General features: G+C 44.7%; 1 protein-coding gene across 2 annotated transcripts in view; it reads left to right on the top strand.

The window, feature by feature from the left end:
• Window positions 1-19,744, top strand: part of TTC39A (tetratricopeptide repeat domain 39A) — a 116,481-nt gene that overhangs the window by 12,569 nt on the left and 84,168 nt on the right. The window contains exons 1-2 of one of the 2 annotated variants that reach the window (XM_029617873.1): window positions 4,533-5,062; window positions 18,736-18,840. In XM_029617873.1, coding sequence (XP_029473733.1) covers window positions 5,037-5,062; window positions 18,736-18,840 — 131 coding nt within the window. In that variant the 5' untranslated portion in view covers window positions 4,533-5,036. Of the gene's footprint in view, window positions 1-4,532; window positions 5,063-18,735; window positions 18,841-19,744 lie in introns of those variants that run through there. The other variant, XM_029617872.1, reaches the window with a different exon arrangement.

The raw sequence follows: 19,744 nt of genomic DNA on the forward strand, positions 1-19,744 counted from the left end.
GAGAATAGGAGGGGTGATGAGAGAAGAGGTCTGCTTACTTTCCTATACAGATATAAAATCCTGTAACCATTCTGACAGGGTGCAAAGGGTCACATACTTTATCATTGTCCCTATAAAAGTCATTCAGAAAAACCTGAGATCCCATCACCGGATCTGAAGCGTTTACTTACAAAGAAAACAATTATCTTTCTAGCCAAGGCCGGGCCCAGATGATCAAAACCTGTTCTGCCACTCAGCAGTGGTGAGGAATTCCTCAGGCCTCGTGTTTGTAGGGCTCCTGCTTACCCGTCCTGATGTACCTTTTTTTTTTTTTCGCTGGCACTGTGTGGGCTTGCGACTTTCGGATTTTTGTGGTTTCCATACAGAAATGGGCTTTCTCTTCCCAGGCGTTTCTGCCTTTCCAGAGAACAGAACAGCCTGGAGTGCATTTTACGAAACAAGCGCACAGAGACCCTGAGTAGAGCAAACTGCAGCCCAGAACATAATTCTGGAGAATGACATCGCATTAGCTGTAATTTCAGAGCATCTCAGAGCTAAACCTGGAAATGGGAGCTGAGAAGAAAATTGTTTTATTCCACCATGAGGAGAGAACTAAAAGGAGTCTTAAGTCGCACGGCTTCCTAAGGTTTACACATAGCATTTAAATTAGCCAGAGATACACTAATATCAGAATAAACCCCGAATTACAAACATCTGGTAGAATAGTTAGTAAAGACTTCCCAGCTGTTGCTGAATTTAATTTCACTTACTCTATCGGTGAGCTGTCAGACTGAACATGAATTGGTCTCATTTTCTGCAGCAGAAATGTTTTGTTTTGTTTTGGTTTTTTTTGGGGGGGGGGGGGGGGTTAGATTTATACAGAGCTCAGGATTTCTGTTGGTTAAATCATTTTCTGGCATGTTGTTCTGACGCAGGACATGTCCATGGGAAAGGACAAACTGAACAAGTGTGTTAGATCTGCAGAACGTGGTATTTCCTTACTCCAGTGTTTACCGAATTTTCATGCAAGTTACAGCACTGCAGTTCTCCTTTCTTGATTTGACCCCGTGGTTTCCTCCCTGCTCTGAGCCTCTGCCTCCATCAGAACCGGGGTTGGAATCTGTTGCCATCAGCCTTCGTTGTTAGCAGCCGTGCAGGGATGCCTGCTCCCTGTTTTATATCTTTCTCTCAAGTTGGCCCAGCCATCGTCGTGACAGTCCTCAGCCAAGGGCCATGAGTCTGCTGCTCGCTCCGGAAGCCGCCTAACGTGGATGGCGAATATTGGCCACTAGATGTTGCCCAGGGGGGGACAGAGTGCCGACTCAGCAAGTGAAAGACAGATCCTCCTCATGGCAGGGTGCAGCACCGCCACTCAGTCACAGGCTGGTCCAGTTCTTCCTCTTACTTAGGCTCACGCGTATACCAAAAGAGAACACCGGAAGTAGGGCTCTGTTAGGTGACCAAACGGCCACTGAGACTCACAGGCACTTTGAGAGAAGTCCATTGACAACCACAAAATATGATCTGGCCACTTGATGGTAGCCCTGAACGCCGCTGCTGGGCAAAATGGTAGAAGCTATCCTTCAAAATAAAAATGCCTGGCCAAACAGGCAGACATGGCTTAATGGCGAAGACTGAAGATGGTTTAAGCAAAGGGAAGACTTGCCTTACAATCTGTTAGATTTCTTTCAGGGTGCAAAGATGATACGGTGTATTTGGATTTTCAGAAGGCATTTGACAAAGTCCACCCCATGAGAGACTCCTCCGGAAATTAAAAAGTCAGGATAGGAGGCAGTGTTCCTCTGGTGAATTAGCAACTGGTTACAAGACGGGAAAAGAGATTCGGGCAGGATTAAATGGTCACTTTTCCAAAGGAAGAAAGGTCATTTGTGGAGTACCAAAGGGATGGTCCTGGGACCTGTGCCATTTAACATATTCAAAATGATCTGCACAAGGGAGCAATGAGTGAGCTGATCAAATTTGCAGAGAACATACAATTATTCAAAGTTTTAAAAACGGCAGCGGCTTGTGAGGAACTGCAGAGGGACCTTGAGAGAATAGGAGAGTGGCAGTGGATTGGCAGGTGAAATTTAATGTGGAAACGTGCAAAGTGATGCACATAGGGGGAAAAAATGTTAGACTCCATGTTAAGAGTCCCCACCCAGGAACAGGAACGTGGGAGTCCTTGTGGACAGCACGTGTGCAGTGTGCGTGCAGCGGCGGGCAAAATAGCAAACCGAATGTTAGGAATAGGGAAAGGGAAATAAAATGAAAAGGATTATATTGACTCTGTATAGATCCAGGGTGTAACTGCACCCTTAGCATTGTGTGCGGTTCTAGTCGCCCCCATCTCAAACCAGATCTAGCAGAACTAGAAAAGATGCAGAGAAGGGCAACAAAAAATGAGGAAGGGAATGGAACTGATCCCCTGTGAGGAAAGATGAAACAAGGTTAGGGCTTTTCATCTTGGAAAAGAGACGGCTGCGAAGGGGACATGACAGAAGTTTATAAAATCAGGAGTGGGGTGGAACGGGTAAATAAAGGAAGGTTATTCACCCTTTCAAACGATACTGAATCAAGGGGACACTCCATGAAACTGACAACCAGCACATTTAAAACAAATAAATAGAAAGGACTTTCTCGCTCTGAGCACAATCAAGCTGCGGATTCTGTTGCCAGAGGACGTGGTCAACGGGACAAGCATAGCAGGGGTTTAAAAGGGGTTAGGACAAGTTTGTGGAGGGAAAAGTCCCCAACAGCAATAGCCAGGTAGACTAGAGAAAACCATTGCTTTCCCTGGACGTTAATAACAAGAAATAGATCTTTTTTTTTTTTTGGCATATACCGAGTATTTGTGACCTAGATTGGCTACTACTGGAGGACAGGATGCTGGGCTCAATGGCTTTTGGTGTGATCCAGCATGGCAATTCTCATTTCTTATGAACGACTCGTATTGACCTACTAGTGATTGCAAGGTAGTTGGGTGAGAGGAAATCCAGGCAGTGCAAAATGAAGTTTTAGAGACCATGTCTGGGATTGTGAGTTTTATCAGTTGATGGGGGAATAAGAAGCTTGACACAGAGCGACAGCTTGTGTGGCTTCTGGCAGGGACCAGTGGCCACAGAGGGATTGGCAGGGGAGTGGCCTGAGCCCTGGGCTCTGGGTGTGCTCCGGCTCCTGCCACATTCCATTCGCATGACCTCTTTCATAGGCAAACACAACATCAACCTCTGATGGATTCTGGCTAGAAAATCCACATCTGACCCGCAGGTTCACATTCTTCAAGCTGTCACTCTCTGTTGTAATAATTAAGGTTTGGCAGTTTAGTGCAACAAAAATTATCCCAGATCTACGAACATTTTCTGTCGTCGTCCCCATCCTGCTTGTCAACTTTGCTCTTCCAGGGCTAGTTTTGCCCCGAGCCAGATAAACGTGTGAAAATTCAGAGCCTTTCTTTTCCGGCAGCTTTGCCGGCCATCTCCTGTTGCACTTGCATACACTTCTGGGATTTACCCGTGCAGGGCGGGGGGACGACTCCAGAAAAGGGAGGGTGCATGGAGCCAGAAATTCTCCTGGAGACCGGGGGGGAGGGCTCGAAGGTTTTAGGAAGCATGGAAATGAGCAGAAACATACAAAACAAATCCAAGCATGTATTAGAAGAAAACAAATGAAATGCACAGCAAAGAGCGTGGTCTCCTTCCTTCAAAAGCTGAGAAAGAGCTAAATATCGCAAGAAAAAAAAATGTGACATTTCCTTCTGAAAAGAGGCCCAGCAGTATTGGACGCCCTTAAATTCCCGGAAGTAAAGCTCGGCGCGTGGCTGCATATGCGCCGCCCCAGCGCTGGGCTGGAAAACTCGCGCTCACACGTGGAGTTCCCAATGTCCACGCGGCATTTAGAGCGGGCTGAAACCCTCAGCGAGAGCGGAGTTTGGCCAATCCAATCCATGCATTTTTGCACTTTGGGTTGTTCCCTCCGGATGGGCCCCAGCTGGAGCCATGCACCTTTCAATCCAGCCCCAGGGTGGGAGCCTTCCCTTGAATTCTGACGCAAGGGCGGGATGACCCCGGCCTGGGTTTTTCCCCTTTTTAGTTGTGATTTACATCGGTTTCCTATCCAGTTTTGAAGCGTGCCACAATGAATATGCATAAGACTTACTACATGCAGATCTATCGATCACTCATGCATGTGCATTATGGATATCCTGAAAACCAGACTGGTTAGGTCTGCCTCCAGGAGAGGGATAGGAAAAACTCATATACATCCATGGGACTGCCACACGCCCTACAATAACCGTGTAACCCTGAAATATCGTGCTGGGCACCCTGGATGCCTCATGTGCCTTTATCCCACCCTGACGTTTTTATGCAGTTTAATCTGTAGTCTTTTCATTCAGGATTATCTTTTCTGTGTAGGGTTTTCCTTGTTTATACTTTTTTTTTTTGAAACCTTTATTTATAACGCTATTCTTACACAACAAAACCAGCCAACATTGCATTTGTCAATAGTGCTCCTTTTCAGCAATTACACAGATTGGGTTTTAATGCCCCTCAAGAATCTAATTAAAAAAAAAAAAATTCTGCAGAGGTGTCAGGGACTCGGATGCAGCCCTGGAGTTTCAAAGCAGAACATTTCTACAGAGAGACGGGAGGCGGAGACGCTGATACCTCCCCGGGGGACAAACGGTCCCACAAACGTAGAGAGAGAGGGAGCCCTTCGGGGAAATGACCTCACGTCCCTCCTTGCGCCGGTCACGGTCTTCGCATCGCTCTGGCGCAGAAGTTCCGGGCGCAACAGGTGTTTGCCTTCGCTCTTTCTTTCCTAAGATCGATCCGCGGTTCCCCTGGCTGGGGGGCGGCAGGATCACCTGGCACCTCGAGAAGTGACGCGAGCAGCGCGCGGCGGGCGGCCCAGCTGTTTACCGTCTGCGGGTGGAGTTGCAGCCAATCAGGGGGCGGGCGCGCGGCGGCTCTTTCTCTCTCCCCCCCCCCCCCCTTCTCCCCAGCCGGCGCTCACTGCAAGCTCTGCTCCGCCGACCTGCGCATCCTCGCCCGCCAATGGCCATGTCCGGAGGCACCGAGAGGTAAGTGCACGGCGGCCCGGCCCGGGCACGACTTCCCCGGGGGAAGGAGACGCCGCGGGGGCTCGAGCAGGCGGGACTGGGCGGAGCATTTCGCAGCTTAAGGTGCAGCATAGCATGCACGGTGGTTTCTGTGTGTCACCGGCCTCCTTGACTGTAATTCCAATCCCACTGCTGCCACCCACACTCGTCGGGATCTTAGCCAAGTTACTTTATCTCCGATAACCACTTTGGTTATAAGCTCTTTGGGGCAGGGGCTCATGGAAGCTCTTTGTAATAAGTAGTAAAGTATCCCGAGTACGATGCCCCTATAAGTTCAGAAATAATAATTCCCCTATGTAAATGGCCCAGTGATGACTGCAGTAACCTCGGTCATAGATCGTGGCACTTTAGCCTCTCAAAACATGGGGACCAGTGTACAGCATTAGAACAGCGAGTGACATCTCCATGACTAATGGTTAACTTTGCCCAAAACCTGTTGCTATACATGCTAAGCAGAGAAGAACGGATTGCAGCGCTGTTGTGGTACTGGTTATTTTATTATCAAGGGATTATTTTGACTGAGGTTTTTTTTTTTTTTTTTTTTTTCATGGGAGCAATAGATGTAGCTTTACAGTGTATTTAGAGCTGAAATAATATTTGTTGAAAACAGGAAAAACTGTCATTTCTAATCACTATAATTCAGTTGCTGAGACGAAGAAGCTTTAAATGTCCTGTTCTTTCCTGCCAGGTAGGTCTCTGTTTACCAAAGGCAGGGAAGACTTGAAGCACTATTCCTACAGCGGTTAAACTAAGGCACTTAATGCCAAGGTTGCAGTGAACAGGTCTTTGCAGAGAGCAGCGTTCAGATCCCAGGGCAGCGTGGTAAAGGGGTCCCTTCCTAGCATAACAGCACTGCACACGGAACAGATCGTGTTTAATCTTACTCCTATGGCTATGATGCATATGTCTGAAAATTCACTTTTAGAAAAGTCACTCTGGATGAAGGAGACTCTGGGATTGCCACTTGTATCATCTCCATTTTTACCACACAAAAATCATTGATTCAGTCATCGCACTGTAATAATGGACATAGGCGCCAACCTTTCAAAACAATTGGGGATGTTCAACTCAACACAAACTATCCCCCCTAGTCAGAGTGTGAAGGACTTTGCTAAATATTGGAGGTGCTCAAGCACCCACAGAGCTGGCACCTATTGTCATGGATTAAGTTAGCTCTGGTGGTTCTGTTCAACGCTGGCACCACTGGCCAGTTAACCCATGCTCTTGATTCCTGGAAGACGAATTCAGAGCTTTGCATTCTGTTTTGTGACTTTCATCACTTGAGGGTCCCTATGAAGCCTGCTCAGAAGCCTCTGGTGTGTGTGTCCTCATGGTGGTGACGCCGCCTACCAAGAAAAAGGATGCTTCAATGCAATGGTAAAATCCCCATCAAATCGCCGCTAGTCAGTAGTTCAGAGCATAATAATGAACTGGAACTGATTTATGTAAATGGAAGGTGTCCAGTGGTCTGAAAGCAATGTTTCCATTACTAATATGCAGCAGTAACAACATTTATGTATTTATTTATTTTATTTAAAGATTTTATATACCGACATTAGTGTGGAACATCATACCGGTTTACATAAGAACTAAACGAGTGGAAATTACAAAAAAACAGGTAAGGGAATGGGAGAGAGGAACAGAAAGAGGCCGAGGGGGCCGGAGAAATAGCAACAAGGAATATGGAATAAATAATACATTGTGTAACAAGATTGGAACAGGTTAGAACAGTAAAACTTTAGTATTAGAAAGACTGGTGCTACATTTAGTATTAGGACTGGCATGGCATGATTACTGCTACTTATCATTACTAAAGTGCTGTTAAAACTGCACAGTGCATGGTCCTGCCTTCAGAAAAAGGAACCTGGGCGATAGCTCAGTTGAAGAAGTCAAGAAAAACTTCCATCTGCCCTGACCCTGCTCGTGGCCACTTCTGACAGGGGGTGGGTGATGCTATGGCCTTTGGCTGTCAAGGGCTTTTTCTCCAGTTAGACTCCTGGCCTCCTCCCCCTGTAACCCAGCCCTCACAGTAACAGGCCTTGGTAGGGGAGGAGCCACAGACATGCCCTTTGAGACTGGGTGTGTTGCAGCTTAAATCCCACCCCTAGGTGTCGCTGTTGTGCAGAGACTGGCATTGCCCCCACGGTATCCCCCAGCCCCTCTCAGCAGGAAGAACAGAAGCAGGCTTCAGGAAATCAGGTATCCTGCATGAGAGTGCACAGCACCGCTACACGGCCATTGGGCCGATCCAAAATAATCCTTTCTAACTTTTCTATTTTTGCTCTTTCAAATGGTATTTTTCTTTACCTTTTGTAAATTAGTTAATGCAAATGTTCATGGGCCCAAATGTGCTAAGTATTTTTCCCAGATACACAAAATGGGAGAAACTCCTTTGTACATCTGGCCCGTAGTCTGTGCTTCTCAATCCAGGCCTTCTCAACGAATATGCATGAGATAGATTTGCATGCACTGCCTCCACTGTATGCAAATCTTATCTCATGCATATTCATTGCAGATATCCTGAAAACCTGACTGGATAGATGTGCCCCGAGGACTGGGATGAGAAGCTCTGGTCTGAGTGATCACTATATTGATCATCCCATTATTTTTGAAATGTGATTTTATCAGGCTTAAGGTCTCATTCCTTTTCCCCTTCTGTGTCTATGGCCGAACTGATCTTTCGTCTGCTGGCTGCTCTGGTACTGGGGTGGGCAGCTGCAGCCCTCAAGGGCCGCAACCCAGTTGGCTTTTCAAGACATCCCTAATGAATATGCATGTGGGAGATTTGCATGTATACTGCCTCTGTTGTATGCAAATCTATTTCATGCATATTCATTCGGATTATGTAAAAACCCAGACCAGTTTCTGGCCCTGGAGGATTAGGATTGCCCACTCCTGCTCTGTGTGCTGTGTGTGCCACCTGTTTTGGGAAAGGAGCTATATCAGTGCAACCTGGTCTCCTTGATTACTATTCTGCAGAAGCAGCCAATGGGCGGCTCGGTTTATGAATGAGGTAAGAGTGGGCAGGAGATGCTGCAATACCACCACCTTTTCCCCCTCCTACCTCCTTCTTGTGTTCCCCACTTAATTTCTTTTGTGGCTCTCATACTTTAGTTATCATAATTCAGCGCAAAACCAGGGAAAATATTTACCTTTCCTATTTCCTTCTTGGCTATCTACTCGCTGTCAGCTGCATTTTTTGCAGCCTATAGTAGGCACAGTGACTGTAGTCAGTAGCTCTGGAGTTGAATTAACACCATGTGACGGGTATTGCCTAGGGTTACCAGGGGACTGGCTTATTGGGGCCAGAGCAGCTTTTGCCTCTTTGCATCTTGGAACTTGTAGTCCTGCTTCAGACTGGAACTACAGGTTCATAGATGCCCTGGAAAGAAATCCCAGGTGACTCAGTGCATCCTGAACAGCATTTGGTACATTGTACCATTTGTCAATACTCATTGGTGGTGTTACCTGGATCCTTTTCTGAATTTCTGCTGCAAAGTCGCTTGTAATTCAAATCCTGTGCAGCACATGTGTTCCAGCTGCCATGATACATCGCTTTACTTTCATCTAGATGAATTATTCAAGTTCTGTTGCCATCTGTCTCCTAGGCTGCCAAGCTATCGACATCTGCACCTGACTTCCTGCCACCCCTAGTTCACTGTTATTAGAAGGACCACATAGTGGACAATATTCCTGCCAAAACAGAGATATCCACTCTCCAGCCTGGTAAAAGTATTACCTTCGAGCATTTCATAGAAACGTAGAAATGACGGCAGAAGAAGACCAAATGGCCCATCCAGTCTGCCCAGCAAACTTTCACACTTATTTTTCTCATACGTATCTGTTACTCTTGGCCCTTACTGGTAACGTTTTGGTTCCAATTTCCTTCCCCCCTGCCACTGATGCAGAGAGCAGTGCTGGAGCCACATCGAAGTAAAATATCTAACTTAATTGGTTAGGGGTAGTAACCGCCGCAATAAGCCAGCTACCCCACTCCTATTTGTTTACCCAGCCTCTGCAATTCAGTCCTTGTTGGTTGTTGTCTGAATATAAATCCTCTTTTCTTCATTCCCCCATGCCATTGAAGCAGTGAGCTGCGCTGGATATGTATTCCAAGTGAAGTATCAGGCTTAATTGATTCGGGGTAGTAATCGCCGCAATCATACTACTCTCCACCAGTTTTGTGTTCAGTATGAGGATCCTGCTGCTGCCAGGAGCAGGCACCAGAGTGCTGCATGATGTCAGCTCAGCCTCTATTTCCCACCTCTGGTCAAGATGAGTTGGTATCACCAAAGTCATTGCTGCTGGCACAAACTAGACATATTCCCCGAAGCATTAGGAATCTCCTGTTCAGGGTGAACTGTGCCCTTAAGTTTGTATCACCTACAAATATAGCAAGATTACTTTTACTTGTATGCCAAGACCGTTATGAATGCTACAGACAGTAGTAAGGTCAAGCGTGACCCCTGTACTCCTTTTGTTGCCTCTGTTCAGAGCATCATATCCTGTCACTTTATTCTTACGACCGGTCAGTTTTTGCAATTTATTGTACATAATCCAGTCTGCATTATTTTCTTAAACCAATTTCCCAGTGCTACTGTTGTTACTTCAGCCACAGGCATTTTATCTCCTTGTTCCTCGGATTAGCCCAGCTGAAACCGGGCAATAATAATCATCACATTGCTTCTGCCTCCAGAACTGGCACCAAACTTGGAAGCCAGCAGTGCCAGTGTGCACGTTCCTGAGTTTTACAGTAGCAAAGCATGTTGAGATCCTCCGTGGATGGAAAGTGCCAAATGATAGAAGTATCTCCTTCTATATGGAATCACAAGCAGGGCACCATATTATTACATTGCCACGCAAGTTAGACAGGCATCATATTTTTTTTTCTTTTTATATGCCTTTTAGATTCAGGCTTTTGGCTGCTTCTTTCTGTTTTAACCTTTCACTCCATTCAGCATCCGATTCTGTCTCAGTTCTTCTGTTCCTCTTGGGGGAAAAAGGATCTTAACAACAAAACTGTAGCAGGGAGCAGATGGCTGAGTTTTGAGTAATGCCCTCAAGTTCTCTGCTTCCTTTTGATTGACGCCGAGGGTTGGCTGCTCTGCAGAGGAGCATTTTGCTACCAGAGCCTGAGCTGCTGGCATTTAATTTCTCTGGGTGTGCCCAGCAGTGATAGCGGGTATTGCAACATCGGTGGTCTTTGTGTGCACTCTACACAGGGGCAATGGTGTGATGAGGCAAAAGGTAGCTGCTTCCTCGAAGTCAGGCTGGGAGCGGGAGTAGAAAGGTTATTGGAATTGGCGAGCTCCCTCAGGTTTTCAGCAGTGACTGTGGTCGTGAGATCTTTACGGTTATGCCGTGTCTTGTAATGGTTCGAGGGGATGAGATTTCACCTCTTGGTGGGCAAGCAGGATAATTCAGAGAATAACGCACCGTATGTTCCAGGGAGGCTTTTATTTCGGGATCATGCCTAGTCCTCCCTTCTGGCAATCTTTGTATTTTTGGAGCTGAGATAAAAGAGATAATTGCGTATTATAATACATAATATACTCTTCTAAGATTTAGGAGCTTTCTCCCAAGAGAAAATGACAATAAAACTGGAAGGTTAAACATGTAAAAATGTCAAAAGATAAGTGAAAAATCTCTGTAAAGAATGGGCGCATTCATTTCCTTGACTCTGAAACTGGATAGTGCTATGATTTTTTTTTTTTTATGTCACATGCATCACCCCTGGCAATAGAGAGATTAACTTTTCTGCTAAAGGTTTGTGAAAAACTGTTAGCTAGTCACATCACCAAGCAACCGATTGATTAAATCAGTAAATCAAGCAGGAAAAGAGTTTATTTTTAAAAGCACTTGACATGGTGAAAATAAAAGTTCAACAAAAGTAATTTTTATGTATATTTTTAAATGAAACGGTGCTAAAATATGAAATACTTTGCCCACCAACTGCAGAAATAGCGTGAACCTTTGCAAAATATTAGAATACTGACCATTGGTCAGCCCCTGTCACATGGTAGGAGCACAAGATGGCGTGGGCCATCCAGTGCTCCTACCATGTGACAGGGTCTGGCCAATGGCACGGATACCCTGTCACATGGTAAGGGCAAAGAGCCATTGGTGCCATTTTGATTAGTGGCAGCTGACGGCCCGGGAGCGGGAGATCGCTCCAGGGACCCCCACTGGACCACCAGGTACCTGTAAAAAGTTTTGGGGGGGAGTCGGGAGGGTGGGGGAAGCTAAGGTATTAGTTTTAAAGGGTCGGGGTGGGTTTTTTGTTTATCGGCTCAGGCGCAGCCGATAAACAAAACCGCGATCGGGCCCGATGAAAAAAACCCCACATGTGAATCGGAACCGGAATCCGAACCGGTTCCGATTCACATCTCTAATAACCAGTAAGAAAAAGGAGGTGATAATCCCCTTGTACAGGTCCTTTCTTGGTGAGGCCTCACCTGGAGTATTGTGTTCAGTTCTGGTGCCCGTATCTCAAAAGGGACAGTCAGGATGGAGGCGGTCCAGAGAAGGGCTGCCAAAATGGTGGGAGGTCTCCATCAAATGACTTATGAGGAGAGGTTGAAGCACTTTAAATATGTTATACCCTGGAGGAGAGGAGGTGCAGGGGAGATAGATACAGACCTTCAGATACCTGAAAGGTTTTAATGATGCATAATCTTTTCAGTTGGAAAGAAATCAATAGAACTAGGGGTCATGAAATGAAACTCCAGGGGACGACGACTCAGAACCAACGTCAGGAAATATTTCTTCATGGAGAGGGTGGTGGACGCCTGAAATGCCCTTCCGGAGGAGGTGGTGAAGACAAAAACAGTGAAAGAATTCAAAAGGGTATGAGATCCCTATAGGTTAGAGGATGGGAATGGTTGGTGTTCCACCTTCACGGAGCGGAAGGATGGAGGGCTGCCATCTCCAAAAAAATAAAATAACATAAACAGGGGTGGGTAAGAGTAAGTAAAATTAACGGTGAGGTCATAGGCTATAGGTATTGCCAATTATTAGGCTTGTTCAATATTTGTTGCTAGTTAATGTGGCTCTCGCGGAAATGTGGCTACTACCTGGAGATAATGCCCTTGTTCAGTGTACATGCACAGGGTTGATGAGACTCCATCATGGCTCTGGGCTTCAACGGCAAGAGGTAATGTGGAAGAAAAAAAAAAATTTGTATTCACAGGGAAGCGAGGTGTAGCTGGGCCAATACTTTACTTTCAATGCATGTCCAGTGTAGCTCTCTGCTTCGGTGAGGGAGAGAGTCTGATACTTCTCTTTCAACACATGGCTCTCTGTTTCAGCAGCAGGGGGAGTGTGGAAGGGAGGATCTGGGTGTGGATGGCAACCAACAGGGTCTGGATCGTATAGTCTGGGTGGACAGGGGCAGGGGTGTGGCCTGCTTGTTGCAGAGGTTGCTAGCCCTAATTGAGCTGGAAGTTCACTTGGATGCAGATCCGGCGATGCTCTCTACATTGGTGGTGGGGTGGAGGGGAAATAGGGCTGGAGGGTACTGGAAGCCAAGAGTAACAGGTGTGAGAGAGAAAAAGGAAGAAAAAAAAAGGATAAAGTGCGTAACTTGCTGGGCAGACTGGATGGGCCGTTTGGTCTTCTTCTGTTGTCATTTCTATGTTTCTATGTTTATGTTTCTATAAAAGAGCGCATTGGGGTAACTGGCTGGTGTGGTGGTTACTACCCTTAACCAAAAAGCCTTCATACTCTTGATGCACCTCCATTATTGCTCTCTGCTTCAGTGGCAGGGGGAAAAGAGGAAAAGGGGAATTAGATTCAGACAGCAACCAAGGACAGTGAATTTTACAGTCTGGGAAAACAAATAAGCATGGGAGTAACTTTCTGATGTGACTGTTACTACCCTTAACCAATAAGCCTTAAACTCCAACATTGCTCTCTGCTTCTGTGGCAAGAGATAAGAGATAATGGGGAACTCGATTCAGACAGCAGCCAACAAGGGTCCTGACTTTAACGGTTTGGGAAAGTAAGTATGGGGGTAAATTGTATGCCATGGCAGATGTTACCATTAAAGGGGAGACCTGTATGGTGCGGCAGATGCAAACATAAGCTTGCTGGGCAGATTGAATGGATCGTTTGGTCCTTTTCTGCCATCATCTCTACGTTTCTGAATGTTTCTGTGTTTCAGTAACATCTGTTTATCACCCCTACCTGCCAAACCTCAGAAGGCAGTGAGAGAGATCCTGAGCAGTTCTGTAGAAGGTGGAGAGAGAGAATGGCTGTCACAGACTCTTTCGCAATAAGTATAATTTAGCTGAGGCATTTTTATGCCCAGAGCCATAACAACATAATTGATCTATTCTTTATAGCCTGTAAAATTGTGCTGTAGCACCTGTTTCAAAAATTATGCTCAGAAATGTTACTGAACCTTGCATTTCCTTCCTTTTTTAATTTTGGGATGCAAATGGTATTATTGGCAAGATGGAAATGCTAGATGAAGCTTTGCAATTAATAATTTTGGGGTGATTTTCTGCATTAAATACGTCTAAACGCGTAGTTGTTTATTCCCAGAAATCATGCTGTATAGGTGCTGTGTGGGGGTATCTCAGGAGCAGGGGTAAGCAAATGTCGGATTTTTTTTTTTTTTTCATATTAACCAGGACAACATTACTGGCTCTTGTCTGGGTACTTGTGATGTAGATTGGCCACTCTCAGAGGCTGGACTCTGGGCTTGATAAACCCTTGGTCTGACTGCTTCTGATGTCTTCTGTTTTCCATCCTGGTAAAATAAAAAAAAAAATAAAAATCTGTTGAGCTTCAGCGCAGTTGCTAGATTTGGCACCGAGATGACCCCAGCTTTTTCCAGCCCTGCTTTGACTCCCTGCCTTGATTCCTCCTGTGGTTGCCGCCTAAGCCTTGCTCCCCACGGGTGCGACCTCATTTCCTGCCTTCACAGGCAGATGATGATGATGATGATGCCCACGCCACTGCTGTCCTCCTGCAGCCTGCCCGATGCCACCCACCGAGGCCTGCCAGGGTGCGCTGATGCTGGCGATGCCAAGCTGTCGCCGATGACGTCAGGTAGGCTGCTGGAGGTTGACGACGGTGGGCTGGATATGATAGAGATGGACTTTGAGGTAGGCAGGCCATTAAGAAGGGTTTGGAGTTGCTGGTTCTGGCTCGTGGGCCATAGTTTGCCCACCCCTGCCCTACTCCTGGGAGGTGGGAAGGCCTCCTCTGATATACCAGAAGTATAAATCTCTACTATTTATTTCAAGCCAACCACATGAATTCTGTGCCAGCCTTGTTTTATTTTTTAAAGTGACATCTCAGTATAATCTCAAACTTCAGTTTTCTTTCTTTCTTTTTTCCCCAGTGAGATTTTCCCTTTTGGTTTTGATAGTATGACTCTTGACTATTGCTGGATGACTCTGTTAATTTACTGCATTCCTGAATGTTTTCTCATGTGCTACAGAAATTTAGCTGCATTTTGTTCGTTGTGCACCTTGTGTTACTAAGAAGTTGTCAGGATAGCTGTTAAAAAGTGGGACAGGGCTGGTTGAAACCAAATCCCCGTATGCAAAGGTACAGTAGAGGCCGCAGGTCATGGAAGGAGATGGTCTCTTGCAACCTGCTTTAGAAAGGACAGCAGATATCTGGTTTCATTTCAGACTAACCTTCCTGCCTAAGTGAGCCCAGTCCTGTACTCTGCCTACTCTCTCAAAACCCTTTTGGATCTAAACACAGCTTTTGGTAAATAAAATAAATAATCCAGTGGATACTTTAATAAGAAGGATTCCATTTGACATTAAGACCTGATGCAGTGGATACTTTCATAGCTTTTAGTAGCTCGGAGGGGTTATCCCATTGGTTAGTTTTATCCCTGAGGGATGCATAGTGCTATATGAAGTGCAACTCTTATAGCGAACAATGTTTTGTTTTTTTTAATGGAAAAAGTTCTCTGTGTCCAGAAAGAATAGTTTCCTTACTGATCCCTGTCAGGACATAGGGACTGAAGTTCATCCCCAGGCTTTTTCATCACTTGCGTCGTACCGTGTTACCACGTAACAGTGATCTGTGTTATTTTCACATTTATAAGTGAAGCAGAAGCGTGAAAAACTTAGGGCGATATGTTCCCTTTATTATAATTAATGCTGCCCCGCAAACACGGACGATGACAGTAGTTCTGTGCCCCTGCAGTAACGTGGAAGGTGACAGAACACTCCAGCAAAGATTCCTGATTCTTGTGGACGCTCTAGAGCAGAGTATGCAAGGTTAAGATATTAATAACATATTAACAAAATGTACCTGCACCTCCGTATTTGCACATGGATGCCTTTACCTTTTATTGGATGGACTTCCACGCACAAAACCCAGTTAATGCACGTAAATTGGCTTTGGAAAACTACCTGGGTGTGTTGTGTACGGAAGTCAATGACTTGCGTACATTTCCCCCGCACTCATGGACCGTGTGCCAGGGGAGCGGAGTCGAGGCAAGGAAACCATTTACGCATAAACCCACTTTGAATATTCAGGCTAAAGTCCGTGGGTGGTTTGTATCTGTCCGCAAACTGTATCCAGATTACCCTCATTAAGTGCATTCCCACTGCAGGAATCTGGAGGTTGGTGCTCCCGGTGCGTGGCAGCCTCATTGCAAGGGTTGATGCATTCTTGGAATGATAGCTTTATAGAGCAATTGGTTCAGGAACCAACGAGAGAGGGAGCAATTTTAGATCTAATTCTCAGTGGAGCACAGGATTTGGTGAAAGAGGTAATGGTGATGGGGCCACTTGGCAATAGTGATCATAATAAGATCAAATTTGATTTAATGACTGGAAGAGGAACAGTGTGCAAATCCACGGCTCTCGTGCTAAACTTTCAAAAGGGAAACTTTGATAAAATGAGAAAAATTGTTAGAAAAAAACTGAAAGGAGCAGCTACAAAAGTAAAAAATGTCCAAGAGGCGTGGTCATTGTTAAAAAACAAACAAACAAAACCATTCTAGAAGCACAGTCCAGATGTATTCCACATATTAAGAAAGGTGGAAAGCAGGCAAAACGATTACCGGCATGGTTAAAAGGGGAGGTGAAAGAAGCTATTTTATCCAAAAGATCTTCATTCAAAAATTGGAAGAAGGATCCAACAGAAGAAAATAGGATAAAGCATAAACATTGGCAAGTTAAATGTAAGACATTGATAAGATAGGCTAAGAGAGAATTTGAAAAGAAGTTAGCTGTAGAGGCAAAAACTCACAGTAAAAACTATATCCGAAGCAGAAAGCCTGTGAGGGAGTCAGTTGGACTGTTAGATGATCGAGGGGTTAAAGGGGCACTTAGAGAAGATAAGGCCATCGCAGAAAGATTAAATGATTTCTTTGCTTCGGTGTTTACTGAAGAGGATGTTGGGGAGGTACCCGTAATGGATAAGGTTTTCATGGGTAATGATTCAGATGGACTGAATCAAATCACGGTGAACCTAGAATATGTGGTAGACCTGATTGACAAACTGAAGAGTAGTAAATCACCTGGACCGGATGGTATACACCCCAGAGTTCTGAAGGAACTAAAAAATGAAATTTCAGACCTATTAGTAAAAATTTGTAACTTATCATTAAAATCATCCATTGTACCTGAAGACTGGAGGATAGCAAATGTTACTCCCATATTTAAAAAGGGCTCCAGGGGCGATCCAGGAAACTACAGACCAGTTAGCCTGACTTCATTGCCAGGAAAAATAGTGGAAAGTGTTCTAAACATCAAAATCACAGAACATATAGAAAGGCATGGTTTAATGGAACAAAGTCAGCATGGCTTTACCCAAGGCAACTCTTGCCTCACAAATCTGCTTCACTTTTTTGAAGGAGTTAATAAACATGTGGATAAAGGTGAACCGGTAGATGTAGTATACTTGGACTTTCAGAAGGCGTTTGACAAAGTTCCTCATGAGAGGCTTCTAGGAAAAGTAAAAAGTCATGGGATAGGTGGCGATGTCCTTTTGTGGATTGCAAACTGGCTAAAAGACAGGAAACAGAGAGTAGGATTAAATGGACAATTTTCTCAGTGGAAGGGAGTGGACAGTGGAGTGCCTCAGGGATCTGTATTGGGACCCTTACTTTTCAATATATTTATAAATGATCTGGAAAGAAATATGATGAGTGAGATAATCAGATTTGCAGATGACACAAAATTGTTCAGAGTAGTTAAATCACAAGCAGATTGTGATAAATTGCAGGAAGACCTTGTGAGACTGGAAAATTGGGCATCCAAATGGCAGATGAAATTTAATGTGGATAAGTGCAAGGTGGTGCATATAGGGAAAAATAACCCATGCTATAATTACACAAAGTTGGGTTCCATATTAGGTGCTACAGCCCAAGAAAGAGATCTAGGCATCATAGTGGATAACACATTGAAATCATCGGTTCAGTGTGCTGCGGCAGTCAAAAAAGCAAACAGAATGTTGGGAATTATTAGAAAGGGAATGGTGAATAAAACAGAAGATATCATAATGCCTCTGTATCGCTCCATGTTGAGATCGCACCTTGAATACTGTGTATGATTCTGGTCGCCGGATCTCAAAAAAGATATAATTACGATGGAGAAGGTACAGAGAAGGGCTACCAAAATGATAAGGGAATGGAACAGCTCCCCTATGAGGAAAGACTAAAGAGGTTAGGACTTTTCAGCTTGGAGAAGAGACGACTGAGGGGGGATATGATAGAGGTGTTTAAAATCATGAGAGGTCTAGAACGGGTAGATGTGAATTGGTTATTTACTCTTTTGGATATTAGAAAGACTAGGGGGCACTCCATGAAGTTAGCATGGGGCACATTTAAAACTAATCGGAGAAAGTTCTTTTTTACTCAACGCACAATTAAACTCTGGAATTTGTTGCCAGAGGATGTGGTTAGTGCAGTTAGTATAGCTGTGTTTAAAAAAGGACTGGATAAGTTCTTGGAGGAGAAGTCCATTACCTGCTATTAAGTTCACTTAGAGAATAGCCACTGCCATTAGCAATGGTAACATGGAATAGACTTAGTTTTTGGGTACTTGCCAGGTGCTTATGGCCTGGATTGGCCACTGTTGGAAACAGGATGCTGGGCTTGATGGACCCTTGGTCTGACCCAGTATGCATTTTCTTATGTTCTTCTTACACTACCTTGTTACAATGTAAACAACCTCTCTTGTTCTCTGTAAACCGATGTGATATCTTGTATTGAATGTCGGTATAGAAAAATAAATAAATAAGACTAAATGATCCATCCAGTCTGCCCAGCAAGTTTCTTATAGTGGTAACTGCCACTCCGTGCATGTTACCCCCGAGTCTTATGTTAAGGGTAGCAATATTTACAATCAAAACCAAACAACTGTCAAACCCATAACAAAATTACTGCTAGCAACATTTTTACGGGGTGAGCAGCCTGCTTGATATTTCAGACAATGCTGCTTGAACTTTGCTTTGCTTTTGGACTTGGCCGTAGAAGCAGTCCTGCGCTTTTTCCCTAATGTTTGCGCATCAGTACCTTGGATCGTAAAAGCTGGGACCCAGCATTGGCTGTCGTCTGAACCCAGTTCCTCTTTTTGCCATTTTCCCCCGTGGTGTATCTGACTTAAGAGACTGCTGATTATAATAACTGTGTTTTCTCTTCGTTTTCTCTACAGTCCATCAAACTCTGACCTGAATGCAGCCCTTGGAGAATGTATGACCGCTCTGGATTTATTTCTAAGCAACAAATTCTCAGATGCAATGGCTCACCTGCAAGCTAAGTACGGTTTGACTACTTTTCCCAACGTCTGATTTGCATTCATTCCACAAATAATTTCCCTGGAGGGATGCAGCGAGGAGCAGACCTCCCTGTGCACGCCCTGTATATCATACCTTTCCTCCCCGCATCTGCCTGGTCGAGGCAGGTCACCGGTTTAGGGGCAGCTTTGATCTGACCCATTCTGGCAGCTCTTATAAAAATGTTTGGTGTGTTGGGTGGGGATTGAGGGGCTGAGCTGGGAGAGGCGGTCAGGGAGGAAATGTGCAGACAGAGGTTTGTCACCCCCCAAACAATTATCCTAAAAGATTACTAGTTAGGATTGAGAGGAAGGCTACACATTCCCGATACAGTTAACTCAGCTCTTGTATTTTTTTTTGTGGTTTGCACCACTAGAGATATAGTGATAGATATATTCTGACTGTACTGGTGTGTTTGTGTTAGAATATCTCCTTTCAAAATATTTGTTCTTAGTAGGAATTTGAATTCTCTATTTTTGGAGTCCTGCTTAGTTTGCTTCTTTTTTTTTTTTTATTAATTACTTCTTTTCTTTTACTTTTAAAATGTTTCCTTGTATGTTACCATTTCTATTTCTAGTTGTAATTCTTGGAATTTCATTTAATAATAAACATATATAGTAAATAAAAAAAAAAAAAAAAGGTTGAATTGAGTTGATGAGCGCGACCTGCTGAATAACACAGGAGTCCAGTCAGGCCCTGACCCACCTTTCTTAAACAATTACAATAAATCCACGCTTGTCCTTAACACACTACAGAAACCATCTGAGGCAGGGACCTTGGTGATCTCTCAATAAATTTCACATTGGACCGATTTAAAGAGCATCCAAAGCTGCAAAAGCAATGTGTTTGATTTCAAGGAGCCGGACAGCTTTTGTACCAGAATTAGAA

This window comes from Rhinatrema bivittatum, chromosome 10 (assembly GCF_901001135.1).
Source record: "Rhinatrema bivittatum chromosome 10, aRhiBiv1.1, whole genome shotgun sequence".
NCBI classification, from domain to species: Eukaryota; Metazoa; Chordata; class Amphibia; order Gymnophiona; family Rhinatrematidae; genus Rhinatrema; species Rhinatrema bivittatum.